General features: G+C 47.6%; 1 protein-coding gene and 2 long non-coding RNA genes across 4 annotated transcripts in view; 1 reads left to right on the forward strand and 2 right to left on the reverse strand.

The window, feature by feature from the left end:
- Positions 1–13,945, forward strand: part of LCP2 (lymphocyte cytosolic protein 2) — a 46,097-nt gene that overhangs the window by 19,781 nt on the left and 12,371 nt on the right. The window contains exons 4-13 of the mRNA XM_023259688.2: positions 44–109; positions 566–597; positions 1,209–1,246; positions 4,107–4,308; positions 6,784–6,881; positions 8,372–8,438; positions 8,544–8,627; positions 12,056–12,081; positions 12,196–12,215; positions 12,312–12,419. Coding sequence (XP_023115456.2) covers positions 44–109; positions 566–597; positions 1,209–1,246; positions 4,107–4,308; positions 6,784–6,881; positions 8,372–8,438; positions 8,544–8,627; positions 12,056–12,081; positions 12,196–12,215; positions 12,312–12,419 — 741 coding nt within the window. The remainder of the gene's footprint in view (positions 1–43; positions 110–565; positions 598–1,208; positions 1,247–4,106; positions 4,309–6,783; positions 6,882–8,371; positions 8,439–8,543; positions 8,628–12,055; positions 12,082–12,195; positions 12,216–12,311; positions 12,420–13,945) is intronic.
- On the reverse strand, positions 1,833–5,996 carry LOC109503037. Of its 2 annotated transcripts, XR_006584246.1 has the most exons (4): positions 4,973–5,996; positions 4,378–4,432; positions 3,997–4,094; positions 1,833–3,787 (listed from the first exon to the last, which is right to left on the reverse strand). It is a non-coding gene; the product is annotated as an uncharacterized LOC109503037 (long non-coding RNA). The 2 variants fall into 2 exon arrangements; XR_002161942.3 differs by having other exon boundaries at positions 1,833–4,094.
- Positions 10,606–13,119, reverse strand: LOC123379601. Its single transcript, XR_006584249.1, has 2 exons — positions 12,960–13,119; positions 10,606–12,617 (listed from the first exon to the last, which is right to left on the reverse strand). It is a non-coding gene; the product is annotated as an uncharacterized LOC123379601 (long non-coding RNA).

A 13,945-nucleotide genomic window follows, 5' to 3' on the forward strand; every position in this document is an offset into this window, starting at 1 on the left:
ACAGAGGATGATTTAGTCACCTTATCTGTCATTCATCTCCTAGGATTCTCAGTAAGTTAAGTCAAGAAATCAACAAGAATGAAGAAAGAAGGAGCATTTTCACACGCAAGTGAGTGGGGAAGCCAAGGGCCCAGTGTCACTGTGACGAAACCCAAAGAATTTCCAAACCCAAGCTGAACCTTAAATGGAAGGCACAGGACTGTTTTTGCCCGAATTTTTGATATGTGACACTCCTTCAGTCCCAGGGGCTTGAAGCTGGTGCCCAGGAAGGGATGGAGAGTTTCCTTACTCTGACTTACATCTTGCCCCTGGGTCTGGGACTTCAGGGAAACTTCCCCTGGAAAGTCAGACAGTCCCAAGCCTCCAGTTGCACCACCAATGTGACTTTGATCGTTTCCAGAATTTTCGGGCAGCCTGGCCCAGGTAGCTAAGCAACAAGGACACCAGTCTTGGGTGGGGAGACATACCCCCTGCTGGGAGCTGCTCTTGTAGGGCTGGACTGAGGGAAGAGGGAAATGCCCCTACATCAGCAGCACCATTAACGCAATGCCATTTGCCTTTGCAGACCCCAAGTCCAGCGGTTTCCTGAAGAGACAGGTAAAGGTGTCAGGGCTAAGAGTGATGCGTTGGGAGGTGACAGATACTTCCCTTCTGTCTGCTGGTCTTACTCATTTGCCTGCCAGGCAGTTCTCACTCAGAGAGAGGTTTGGGTCCAAATGGAGAGCAGGAGAGATCTTACTATGCCAGGGACCTGGGTTTTGGCCCCTGCTGAGCTGGGACCCTCTGCAGATCTAAAATGAAGAACTCTGTGGCGAGGCATAGGAGGACCCAGGTTCTGACTGAGCACCTGAGCGAAGCCAGTGCCCCTGCTTCTGGGTCTTTAAAGCAGTTTTCAACTGTTAAATTGTACCGTGTTACAGGGCAGATCCCTGGGCCCCACCCAGCCCTGCTGAATCAGAGGCTTTAGGGATGGGTCCCCAGTGACTGTTACGTAGTGAAAGGTTGAGAACAACTTCTTCCCTCTGGTAGAATGAACTGCTCAGGTAGAAACTCTAGAGCTGATTCTAAACTAACCCCCAGGTACATCGAAGGTAGGATGGAAGCCTGGGATGGACAGGGGGATGAGAACACATCAGATGGGGTGCTGCTCTGACTATTTTGCTAAAGGCTTCCTTTGGTACTGATGATGGTGTTATCTCCTTTCACAGAAAACCATGAAGAAGACAACGGGGGCTGGTCATCCTTTGTGAGTACAGTGTGGGCTCGTCTCCCACCCTTATAGAAATTTCCAGAGCACCTTTGTAATAAGGAACTAACACAATGCCAAAACGAGCAAGGCCTCTAACAAGATGCCAGTATCCCCGCTGGTGGCGGCAGGGGGAGGGCACATAAGATATGTTCTATGAAGGTCAGATAGTAAATATCTCCAACTTTGCCATCCACACGACCTCCAGCGCATCCACTCACCTCTGCTCTTGTAGCACAAAAAAAAAACATAGATGATATCGGAACAGTTGTGCTTGGCTGTGTGCCAATAAACCTTTATTTGCAAAAACAGACGGTGGGCCGGACTTGGCCCATGGACTGCAGTTCACAGATCATACCGTTATTAACTATTATCACCCCCACAGCAGGGCCTTCCCCCAACTCCCTCCCCTAAGCGGTCTACACTAAAGTAGCTTTACAATAGCTTGTATTATAGGGTCACCTGGATGGCTCGGTTAAGTGTCTGACTCTTGATTTTGGCTTAGGTCCTGATCTCACGGTTTGTGGGTCCGAGCCCCACATTGAGCTCTGCGTATCAGTGCAGAGCCTGCTTGGGATCCTCTGTCTCCCTCTCTCTGCCCCTCCCCTGCTCACTCTCTCTCTCTCTTTCTCTGTCTCTCTCTCCCTCAGAATAAATAAACGTTAAGACATTTTTAAAAAATAGCTTTTCTTATAGACTTAAGTCCCCACTGGTGAAACAGAAGGAAAGAGATTTCAGAATCAATTATTAGCCCGAAAAAGGCCTCAGGGAAGGTCCAAACCAATTGGGTTTTATGTTTGAGGGGTCACGGTGACCCCTTGGAGAGTCTGAGGAACTCTGGATGTCCTCTCCCCAGAACACTGCACCCACTGTCACCGCATGAAGCTGGGCTCTGGCTAAGAATGCTATTATGGCCCATAGCCCACTGTGTTCATTCTACAGAGGGAGCGGCTGGGCCCAGTGGAGAACAGGACTTATGTAGAGCCACACGGCTAATTACAGACAGGCCTGGGACTCAGGTGGCCTGACCCTCAGTCTAGTGGTCTTTCTGGTAAGCAGCTGCCTCAGTGCCTTCAGGAAGCAGATAAAACATTCCTTGTCCTGTTGGGAGTCTGGCAAAAGGAAGCACAGAATTTGACAAATGCTAGCTAAGTCTGTGCTTTCTACAAGAAGACAAAGGAATTGGACAGATTTATTTTGTACAAAAGGGAAAATAGACCAGAGATTCACCTAAACCGTTTACAGTTTTGCACAGAAGCTGCATCTTGGCCACTGCTTGCCATTTGGTCCCTTCTGGGTGGGAGCCCAGCCTGCGGCTAGTGTCCTTCACCCTCTCTGTGAACAGAGGCTTTCCATGAGTGCAGCCTCAACACTCATGCGTTCCAATACATACTCAGGCCTGCACAGGGCATGGGGCGGGTGGGGTAGAGATAAAGAACCCACTTCTGTGAGCACTTCACAGCATAGATCACACATACACACAGCAGAATATGATTAGGATATGCACATTTAGGAGACAAATCATGGGGGAAACCCACTGTTCTCAAAGTGAGAGGAAAAGTCTGCTGTTGAGAAAGACCTCCAGGGTAAAGGCTGGTCCAAAGCAGGAGCAATGAGGCTGAGGTGTGCAGGCTGAGACAATCTAGGGATTCCTCTGTCAGTCAAGGGCAGTCGGTAGGGCCCGGATAGAGGTGGAGGCCACTGTTCCCAAGTTCTCTGACTCAGGGGTTCCATCCCCTGCTCTCGAGTTACAGGAACACAAAAGATGGCATGAAGACTTTCTCAGAGTTCAGGAAGATACTCAACCTCACTTTTCCTTCCCATATTTTAAAAAAATATTCCTCGATCAAACATGAACACAGCAGTCTTTCAATAGAACAATGGAGACAGTCTTTCTTAAGTCGCTTAGCAAAGCTGTGAGGATTTCTAGGATATGGGTACACACCTTTCCTCATCAACATGCAACTTCCTGCTGCTTCTTTCCATGCTGCCCTTGACTTTAGAGAACTGCCCTGGGCTCGTTTATTACCCACCTGACTTTGGCATGAGAGTGATAAGGCATGTGTCGCTCGGCGGCTGATGGTGCCACCTCTGCTTGGGAAACCATTACGGTGACTGTCCGCTTTCACGAGCTACCTCAAAGGCAACCACTCAGTCCCCAGGGCTCACTCTCCCTGAGGCCCACAAAGAAGCACACATAAAATACAACAGAAAGTTTAAAATTTAGAAAGAGAGTCTCTTCCAAAAAAGCAGCTTTAAACTCGGTGTCAGATGTCATGAATAATAGGCTGGTGTTTCCATACGTTCAGCTCTCAGCAAAGAGAATAGCACAGCCCTGACTCTCCCCTTTCAGACACGATTTAATCTGCCTTCTAATTAACAGGCTTTGGTTATCTGGTTTCCCCATTAGCATGGCCTTCAACACTGCACTAGATTATAATGAGAAGAAATGTTTGGAGCACAGGCACACTAAGACAGAACTGACAATTAACCAGCGGCATCACAAATGCTCCAGGCGTTTCGACTTCCTCTTGGTGATGCCTGGAATAAAAAACATGTTTACTCCACACAGAGCCAGCTTCTCTCACCCCTCTCTTCCAGTGTCCTCCTCATTTCTTTTGCTTCTGTCTCTTGCGCAAAAAGGTGCAGAGGAAAATACACTCGCCTCGTGGTCTAAGGGCCTTGACAGAGACCCCAAATCCACGATTTGCTAGCCCTATGATTTGTACGCCCAACCCCAGTGTCCTTACCTGTAAAATGGGAGTGACCGTCCTAGTACTGGCAGAGAGAGAGTCCATGCAGGCACATGGGTGTCACGGAGGCTGTACAAACTGGGCCGTCCCTGTCACTGTGTTGGTAGGAAGAAGATGACTATGAAAGCCCCAATGACGATCAGGAGGGGGAGGACGAGGGTGACTACGAGTCCCCCAACGAGGAGGAGGAAGGGGCGCCCGTGGAAGACGATGCGGATTATGAGCCACCGCCCTCCAATGATGAGGAGGCTCTGCAGAACTCCATCCTGCCTGCCAAGCCTTTCTCCAACTCCAACTCCATGTACATCGGTAAGGCCCTGGCAGCCCGCCCCGCCCGCGCAGCTCAAAAGTGCCCGCAACGCCAGCTCGGCTCCTTACCGGCTGTGTGGCTTCGGGCAAGTGACTCCACCTCTCTGGGCCTCAATTTCCTCATCTGTGAAATAGGAGAATAACCATACACAGACTCCAGAGCTTTGCTGTCAGGATTTTATTATTTTTTTTTAATATGAAATCTATTGCCAAATTGGTTTCCATACAACACCCAGTGCTCATCCCAAAAGGTGCCCTCCTCAATGATTTTAAATATTACAGACAAATTGTTGCCTGTGGGGGCTGATACGGGCACTGAACTGCCACCGAAAGGTATTTGGCAGTAACAATTCATTTTGTGTACTACTTAGGTACTCAAGAACGCCTCCCCGTTGCCCATCTTTTGAGCAACTCCTAGATACACGGCACTTCCATCCACAAACCGCTACAGTAAACAGAACGATACTGAGGGGGCTGGATCCTGACTCAAAAATTTTTGAACAGGATTTAAGATTTTTCTTGTCGGTCTGTTCCTATCAGCCTGTTTCTCCCTCATTCATTCATTTTTCCATTCAACAAAAATTACTGATCTCCTATTGCGAGCCAGCCATCATTCTAAATGCTGACATTTGAAATCGTCAGGAAAGAAGACTAGAGCTCTTACCTCATGGGGCTTACACTCCAGGCGCAGTGGTGACAGAAAATAAGTCTGCGCCCTCTTGCAGAGCCGAGGCTCAAAGAGTCAGCTAGAAAGTTGATGACCTGTGTCACAAAAAGATTGGTACCTCTTATCCGTTATGCCATACAACACTTTCGCCATTCTCAAGCCCTCTCCAAACACTTTGTCATTTCATTTTGTGTTTTGGAGCACACTGTGTGATCTGGGGAAAAATTATCAAGCCTGTTTCATATACAGGGAAACTGAGGCCCAGAGAAGAAATGGATAATTAAGTTGTTGAGTGCCTCGTATGTGCTGGTAATGGAGACACAGAGTGAAGAAGACAGTCCTCACCCAAAAGAACTCACCGTCCGGTGGGTGAGGTAACATCAAACAAATGGGGCACAAATGACTTAATTAAACCACGATATGATATATACGCAGGGAGGCAAGTGCGGGAGATAAGGCTGGGGCACATGCCTCGTCTGGGCTTGCTGCCCTTAGGGTATGGGATTTAAGCTGAAATTTAGCAGCTGAATGGAGTGGGGGTGGATAGGAGAAGTGAGGGTGGATATTTTCAACAGTAGGAACAGCCTTGCAGAGGCTCTGAGCTGGAAGGAGCCATGTCAGAGGAGTGAGAGCTGGCCAGCGAGTGTAGAGGCGTGAGGTTAGACCAGGCATGTCCTAGTTCGGAGCCCCACTCTCTGTGGAAGAGCAATACCTCTCCAAGGCTGGGACTGTGGTGTGGCAACGGAGGCCCCGGGGGGCACAAAGTGTAAGGAGGCCCTCAGTTACAGTCCTGGCCTGGCCTTTCCTCTGCCAAAAGGGAGGGACATAGCCAGCCTATCAACTGGGCCCTGGGATACTTCAGTGGGATCCGAATACTGTGAGCTTCTGTCCAGAGCAAGTCCAAGTAGCCAGTCCAGAGTCTGAGATTAGGGGGCACCTGGCTGGCTCAGTCGGTGGTGCCTGTGATTTCTGATCTCGGGTTATAAATTGGAGCCCCACGTTGAGTGTAGAGATTAATTAAAAATAAAATCTTACCAAAAAAAAAAAAAAAGAGTCTGTGATTCCGTAAAAGGAGTTGGTGACCGGCCCCTCCCTTTAAGGGAAGAGATGAGCAAAAGGAGGAAGTGACAGGGGAGGTCAGCCCAGAGCATTTGTGAGGGGAAGGAGGGGACCCACAATCCCCATGAACCATGAGAGCCCACTTAACCCTGTCCTGGAGGCTGTGTGTGTGTGTGTGTGTATGTGTGTGTGTGAGTGACCCAGGCAGGCCGTCGTTGGCACTGGTGGGGGACTGCGGGATGGGGCGCCCCTGGGTGTGTGTGTGTGTGTGTGTGTGTGTTCGCGCGCATGTGTGTGAGAGTGACCCAGGCAGGCCGGCGTTGGCACTGGTGGGGGTCTGCAGGATGGGGCGCCCCTGGGTGTGTGTGTGTGTGTGTGTGTGTGTTCGCACGCGTGTGTGTGAGAGTGACCCAGGCAGGCCGGCGTTGGCACTGGTGGGGGTCTGCAGGATGGGGCGCCCCTGGGTGTGTGTGTGTGTGTGTGTGTGTGTGAGTGACCCAGGCAGGCTGGTGTTGATACTGGTGGGGGTCTGCGGGATGGGGCGCCCCTGGATGTGTGTGCGTGTGTGTGTGTGAGTGACCCAGGCAGGCCGGTGTTGGCACTGGTGAGGGTCTGCGGGATGGGGCCTCCAGAGCCCACAGGCGCTCAGAGCCGGGCGCAGGGTCAGCTGCTCCGGGACAATCCACACTTATCTCAGTGTGGCATTTCCGCTCTCATCTCACTGCCCTACTGCCCTTGCCTTTCCGCAGACCGGCCCCCCTCCAGCAAAGTCCCGCAGCAGCCGCCAGTGCCCCCGCAGAGACCAATGGCCGTGCTCCCTCCTCCGCCTGCAGGCCGGAGCCACGCGGTAGGCCTCCTCGCTTTCTTCCCTGGTGCTGTGTCCACTCTGATCCCTCCTTTGCCAGAAAGAAGGGAAGAGTATACGTATCTTCACCCAGTGCTGACCAGTATGAGAGGGTTATATATAGGCGGGGAACATGCAAACCCCAGCACTCACAGAGATTTTCATTCTCGTCACAGTGCATATCATCGGCATTTTCTTTTTACCACCAACAATTTAAACTACTTGTATAAAAAAAGGTCTCCTTCTACTATTCATTGTGCTATTATTTCCTACCTTTGAAATAAACATAAACTGTGAAATAAACTCTGAAGGACCTAGGCTAAGTCTACGGCCCCTACTGCTATTGCCTGGGTCCCTGGCTCCATCTCTCGCCTGCGAGACGTGCGCCACCTGCTGGCAGAAGGCGGAAATTCCACCGGTTTACAATGCAGTGAACCCAGGAGTAAAGAGAGAGGCAGCAAACCCCCTTTCCTCTTTCTTCAAGCTTACAGTCCCAGGTCCTGTAGGTCCAATTAAGAGACACCCAGAGAATTTCAGGCTAATGTGTCAATATCTGGAAATGTGTTCTCTTCATAAGGGATCTGAGCACTTTAACAGCGGTGGCAAATGTCAAAGTGTCAGGGCTAGTAGGAGGAAGACAATGTATTTCTCCAAAAGCTCAAAAGGCAGACCACACCACCTTTGGGACCTTTCATCCAAGCATAGATGGCTTCTTCTTGCTCGTGCAGTTTTCTTGCAAAGGGGGCTCAGAGCTACATTGATCTACAAATGCATTTTGCTTTGAAATCTGAAGGCATCCACCTTCACTATTGGGATGAAGAATTCACTCATTCAGTCAAAAGATTAGCCGCTAGTCTCTGCCAGGCAGTGTTCTAGCTGCTGGGAATAGAGCATGAACAAGGCAAATAAGGTCCCTGCTTTTAGAAAGGTTCAATTCTGGTAGGGGGAGGCAGATACTAAACAAGTAAACAGATGTATATGCAAGACAATTTGAGTAGTAACGTGTGGTTAGGGGAGACAGAAAACCCAATAACTTGATGATGGGTGGGGAGGTAACACTGAGCTGGACAGAATGAGCCGGTGGCAACAGGAGCTGGGGAAAGAGAATTCTAGGCAGAGGAAAACACAAATACCAAGATGAGAAAGAGGGCATGAGCTTGAGATTTTGCAGGAACTACAAGAAGACGTTTAGAGTGGGAGCCCAGTGTGCACCGGAGAGAGGAGTCTAAGAGGGTTGGAAGTGAGGGGACACTGCCAGTTGCTACTGTGTTCCCAGTATGATAGGGGCCACTCGAGAGCTTGGCAGGGGAGTGACATGCTCAGTACCCCAGATGGAAGAGTGTGGGATGGAGAGCTCAGGTAACAGGCTACTATCCAGGTGAGAAACGGAGATAAAGAAAGTGAGCAGAGTGAGATTTGGGGGGTAAGACCACCAGGACTTGTGGATGTGTCGTCATGAGATACTGCCTAACATGTGGCTCTTTTTTAAACAGCCACTCCCCCCACCCCAGCCCAACCACGAAGAGCCTAGCAGAAGTAGAAACCATAAACCAGCAAAGCGTAAGTATGGGGGCCTTTCCTCTCTTGCCCACCAGAGTACCCGTTCCCTCACCCCCAGCCAACTGCCTTCTTCTTTTAATTGACTTCAGTCTTTTTCCCTTCCAGTCCCTGCTCCTTCCATAGACAGAAGCACGAAACCTCCCCTCGATCGTTCGTTAGCCCCATTTGACAGAGAGCCCTTCACACTAGGTTGGTATCACTCTATTCGATGCGTTGTAACAGAGGCCAATATGTATAGAGTGCTTACAGTGTGATTTACACATGTCTGCCCGCAATCATAAGGGTACTGTAAAGCGGGACTATTAGAATCGTCCTGATTTCACAGATGGGGCAACTGAGGCACAAAGAGTTAACTTTCCCAAATCACTCACCCACCAAGTGATGGGGGTAGAGACCCAAGTGGAGATCAGACTGACTGCAGAGCTCCTGCTGTCAGCCCTGTGCTAGGCCTGCTTCTTCATGGGTGTGATGTGTACACATATCTCATTGTCCTCCTGACAGATGGTGCAGTGGGCTTCGTAGCGCAGGGGGAGGAACTGGGCAGAGACAGGAGGTCCGGGAGAGCTGTTGTCAGCTGCCTTGGCTGCTACCTAGCAGCTTAGTGACCACAGGGACCGTAGGTTTTCAGAGTTGTCCCCTTCTTTGTCAGGAGGCTGTTCTGTAAGGAGGAACTGCTTTATAAAACTCTAAGGTGCTATTCAAACATAAGGATTATTTATTGTTGTACACGTGCAATTGATCCAACTGTGGGTATCCGACAGTCCTTTTCCTCCAGAATTGACCTAGAGTGTTCTTGGATCACAGCTACCTCTAAATAAAGCTATTTTCAATTCAATTCTAAAACTTAGCTACCATTTATTGAGCACCTACTATGGGCCAAGTGTTTTACCTACCCAAAATAATTTACCTACATTATCCTCACACCAACCCAACAAAGGAGGTGTATTATGACCCCCGCTTTGTAGATGATGAGAGGTTGAATAATTTTTCCAAATTTACATAACTAGGTTCAGGATTTGAACTTACGTCTTTCTGACTTCAATGCAGGGTGCTCTTTTCTACCGCATCCTGCTGTAGTTGGAGACCCTGGATTTCCCTTGATATGGGTAGGGGGTCCTGGGGAAGGAGCTACAAGGACAAGGAGGGACAAGGAGCCCCAAATCCCAGCCCCACTCAACCTTCCTGACCTGCACTCTGAGCAAGGCATTTAGGCTTTTGTAACCTAAGGTTCCTCTCTGTCCGCAAATGAATTTCAGTTCTTGGATATGAGGCTCCTGCTTGCTGCTTTTCCCTGAACTGCACCACAGCTCTGATGACTCATGCGAAACTGTGTGGGTTACTTGAGTTTACAGCGGTCTGCTGCACAGGGCTATTCAAATTATGTGAAAAGGAAGAGAGATTCAACTTCAGTCTCTAGGTGTGCTTAAGACCGTTAAGTCAAAGCGTCAGGAGAGTGGAATACTGACATCAAATCCTTCAGAGTCACCTCCTGAACAAAGGTTATCTTTTAAAAAGATTCTTTTTTTTAAATTAAAAAAAAAAATCTTTATTTATTGGGGCACCTGGGTGGCTCAGTCGGTTGAGCATCCGACTTCGGCTCAGGTCATGATCTTGTAGTCTGTGAATTTGAGCCCTGCATTGGGCTCTGTGCTGACAGCTCAGAGCCTGGAGCCTGTTTCGGATTCTGTGTCTCCCCCTCTCTCTGCCCTTCCACCATTCATGCTCTGTCTCTCTCTGTCTCAAAAATAAACGTTAAAAAAAAATTTTTTTTTAAATCTTTATTTTTGAGAGAGAGAGACAGAGACAGAGTGCAAGCAGGGGAGGAACAGAGAGGGAGAGGGAGACACAGAATCTAAAGCATGCTCCAGGATCTGAACTGTCAGCACAGAGCCTGATGCGGGGCTCAAACTCTCGAACCAAGAGGTCATGACCTGAGCCAAAGTCAGATGCTTAACAGACTAAGCTACCCAGGCGCCCCTTAAAAAGGTTCTTTTAAAAAAAATTAAATACACCCTTTCTTGACCATACCTACTCTTGAATTATTTCCTTGTTCATGATGTTTTGAGAGAACTAACCTCTTACAGTGCTCTGAGTCTTAACAGACTCAGAGACTCTTAACAGAGACAGTGCCCAGAGAATCTGTACAAATCAGAAGATATTTTTTTTAAAAAAGAAAATCTACTTAAGCCTAAAAATATAAATATAGGTTTTCTGGGTAACCCTGTAAAGTTGAGTTTTCATCCTAAGGCAAAGTTTCATGAATAATACACATTTCTTATACCACCAAAACAGCCTACCCCTGGGCAGTGAGTTCCTCATAGTAGGACAAGATTCTTAAGACTTCTTCATGGCTTGGGCTGTACCTCAAGTTGTGAAAATCATATCATCATTCACCATAGGGTGTTAACTGTGCAGAGGTATAGGAGGGAGGGAAAGAAAGAACTATCTAGCAGTTGTCAGCACCCATGTGTCATGTGCCTGACCCTGCATATAAATTGTCACCCGCTCCTAACAACAAACCTATACATTTTAGATCTATAATCCTGATTTTACAGATGAGGAAATTGAGACTCAAGACCTTAAGTAACTTGTTCAAGGCATACAGAATTTGCTGGTAGACCTGGTTGAATACAGTTAAATGGTACTTTTATTGCACTGAAGACATAGGACATAATCTACTCGAAGGGATTTCAGACAGAAAAAAATAAATTGCTTTGAATAACTTTGCAATGCAGAGTTCTCAGATTCACCTAGAATTTCTTCAGCCTGCATGCCATCTTTTCCAAGAGAAAAGTAAAAGGAAGAAAGAAACAAAACCCAACAAAATTAAAACAAAATGATTTGCACTCTACCAGGAGACTCTCCTGAAATGCTCTTCTCCAAACTAAGCGTTTTTCCAGAAAGTAAGTGTAATACTTTATATAATGTCAAGTGTACCACAGGATTGGAGGAGAATTAACCCCTCCATGTCAAATAGGTTTATTTCAGATACAGACATAAACATAGGCTATACAAAAAACAAAACAAAACAAAACAAAACAAAAAAACAAAAAAAACAAAAAACCATTTAGTCAGTGAAAGAAGCATAAAATCCCCAAGAGACATTAATCCTTCTTATCATCGGTTACACAAAATAAAATGTTGAAAAGAATCACAGAATCCAAAATACTGTTTGTATGTACACAACTCTGTGTGATCTTGGGCAAGTCCCTTAATTTCTCTGAGCCTGTAAAATTAGCTGTTCTATATCGGGATCTTCCAGGTTGTAAGTCTACGATTCTTCAATGCTTAAACCCAATCAACCCCCTCAGGCGCTCGGATTTATGGTTTCAGCAAACTGTGTTTTAATGTTTATTTCTGAGAGAGAGAGATAGCGTGAGTGAGGGAGGGGCAGAGAGAGGGAGACAGAGAATCTGAAGCAGGCTCCGTGCTGTCAGTGCAGAGCCCAATGTGGGGCTCAAAGCCACACACAGTGAGACCACGGCCTGAGCTGAAGTTGGACGCTCAACTGAATGAGCCATCCCAGAGCCCCCGCCCCCGCCGCCCAAACTATGTTTTAATACTTCATGCTTAGCTGATAAAGTATTCAAGGCCTGCCTGCTATTTGTTACTTACAGGAAAGAAGCCGGCGTTTCCTGACAAGGTAAGCTGTTTCCCTATTTTGTTTTGTTTGTCTTCATTTTTGTCTTATTTTGTATCTTGTCTTTGTTCTGAGAAGTGCTGAGGACACTCACATGTCTTCCCTCCTGTTTTACAGCCCTCGGCTCCAGTGGGAAGGTAAGGTGCCTTGTTGCATCCATGTGAGGGTACACGGTATGTGCTGTAGAAACAGTTCAGTTTCTTACCCACACCTCCTTTCTCTCAACTCTGCAGGCCTCTCGGGGAGCACTTACCCAAGATGCAAAAGCCTCCTTTACCGCCAGCCACCGAAAGGCATGACAGAAGTAGCCCCCTGCCAGGGAAGAAGCCACCTGTGCCAAGGTACTTGTCTTCTGTTGCTTGAGTTTGTCGTTCAGACTGGTGATGCCAGTAATTTGCCTGGTATTAGCCTATAACGGAACTGGACATCACAGGTGTTCCTGGCGAGGAGGGGACTGTTGGCTGCTATGGCTTGAGGCATTCTGGCTTTTCAGGTTGGATGTAAAGTTCCGGGTCCCTCTGAAGACAAATGATAGTGATCTAGCAAAGAAAGGAGTGGAGAGATGGTCCATCAGGAGGACGGGAATGACTGCTGTCTGTGGAGAACTTCTCCTCAACCAGCCGAAACCATGCTCGTGTTTTCCTTCCATCTCAGTATGTGGGAACTGAACCTTCCACTTTATTTTTCCAGACAGTAGCAAACAGGAAATAATTGGGAGAAGTTTTTAAGTCACTGTGTCTTCCCCACTGTTCAACCACATTTTATAATGTTAGAATACTGAAGTCAGCTCTAATGTTTCTAAATTTACTATAAAGTCTTTTGGGACCTATGTACCAAATGGCATAAATGTATCTGGGGTCAGGCCTAACCTTACCACTTACCAAGGGCATAGCCAAGGCTTCTGTTTTTCCCATCAGGATTCAAACTTGGTGTTGCTTGGCTAGTGTGATGATTAAATCAGAGTCAGGGCTAGAGGGTAGTAAAAAAAAAAAAGCCTCAGGGGCGCCTGGGTGGCTCAGTCGTTTGAGCGTACGACTTCGGCTCAGGTCATGATCTCACAGCTCGTGAGTTCGAGCCCTGCGTTGGGCTCTGTACTGACCGCTCAGAGCCTGGAGCCTGTTTCAGATTCTGTGTCTCCCTCTCTCTCTGACCCTCCCCCGTTCATGCTCTGTCTCTCTCTATCTCGAAAACAGATAAACGTTAAAAAAAAATTAAAAAAAAATACAAAAAAACCCTCAGTCATCAAGTTAATATTTTAATGGAATATTTTTTGAGTTTCTTTATTTTGAGACAGAAAGAGAGAGAGGGAGAGAGAGCAAGCGCAAGTGGGGGAGGGGCAGAGAGAGAGAGAGAGAATCCAGAGCAGACTCCATACTATCAGCACAGAGCCCAGCGTGGGGCTGATCTCACAAAAGGTGAGATCACGACCTGAGTTGAAATCAAGTCAGACGCTTAAGCAACTGAGCCACCCAGGTGCCCCTAATGAAATATTTTTAAAAATTGCAATGGATGTAAAAAATATCAATCATGAACGAAATATCAAAATTTTAAATAAATGCTTTATGGGATGACGACATATGAAGCATCTGACAGATGGGAGATGATCAACATATATATTCCTTCTCTCATCCCCCTCTCTGAGGCGAACATGATGTGGGCCCAGGCATACAGCTGCCTGCCATAGCTCTAAGGCAGCGGTCACCAAATCTGTCTGACTAGCTCATGCATCTGGGAAAAGTCCCAAAGCACTAGCATTTTCCAGCTGTTTTCTCTTCACCGAAGGGTGAGCCCTGAGATGGCTGTTTTAAAACATCAGCAAAGGAGAATATTACCTAAGATGTTTTCATTTGCTTTTGGAGAAACATCT

The sequence above is a fragment of the Felis catus genome, chromosome A1 (genome assembly GCF_018350175.1).
Source record: "Felis catus isolate Fca126 chromosome A1, F.catus_Fca126_mat1.0, whole genome shotgun sequence".
Classification (NCBI taxonomy): domain Eukaryota; kingdom Metazoa; phylum Chordata; class Mammalia; order Carnivora; family Felidae; genus Felis; species Felis catus.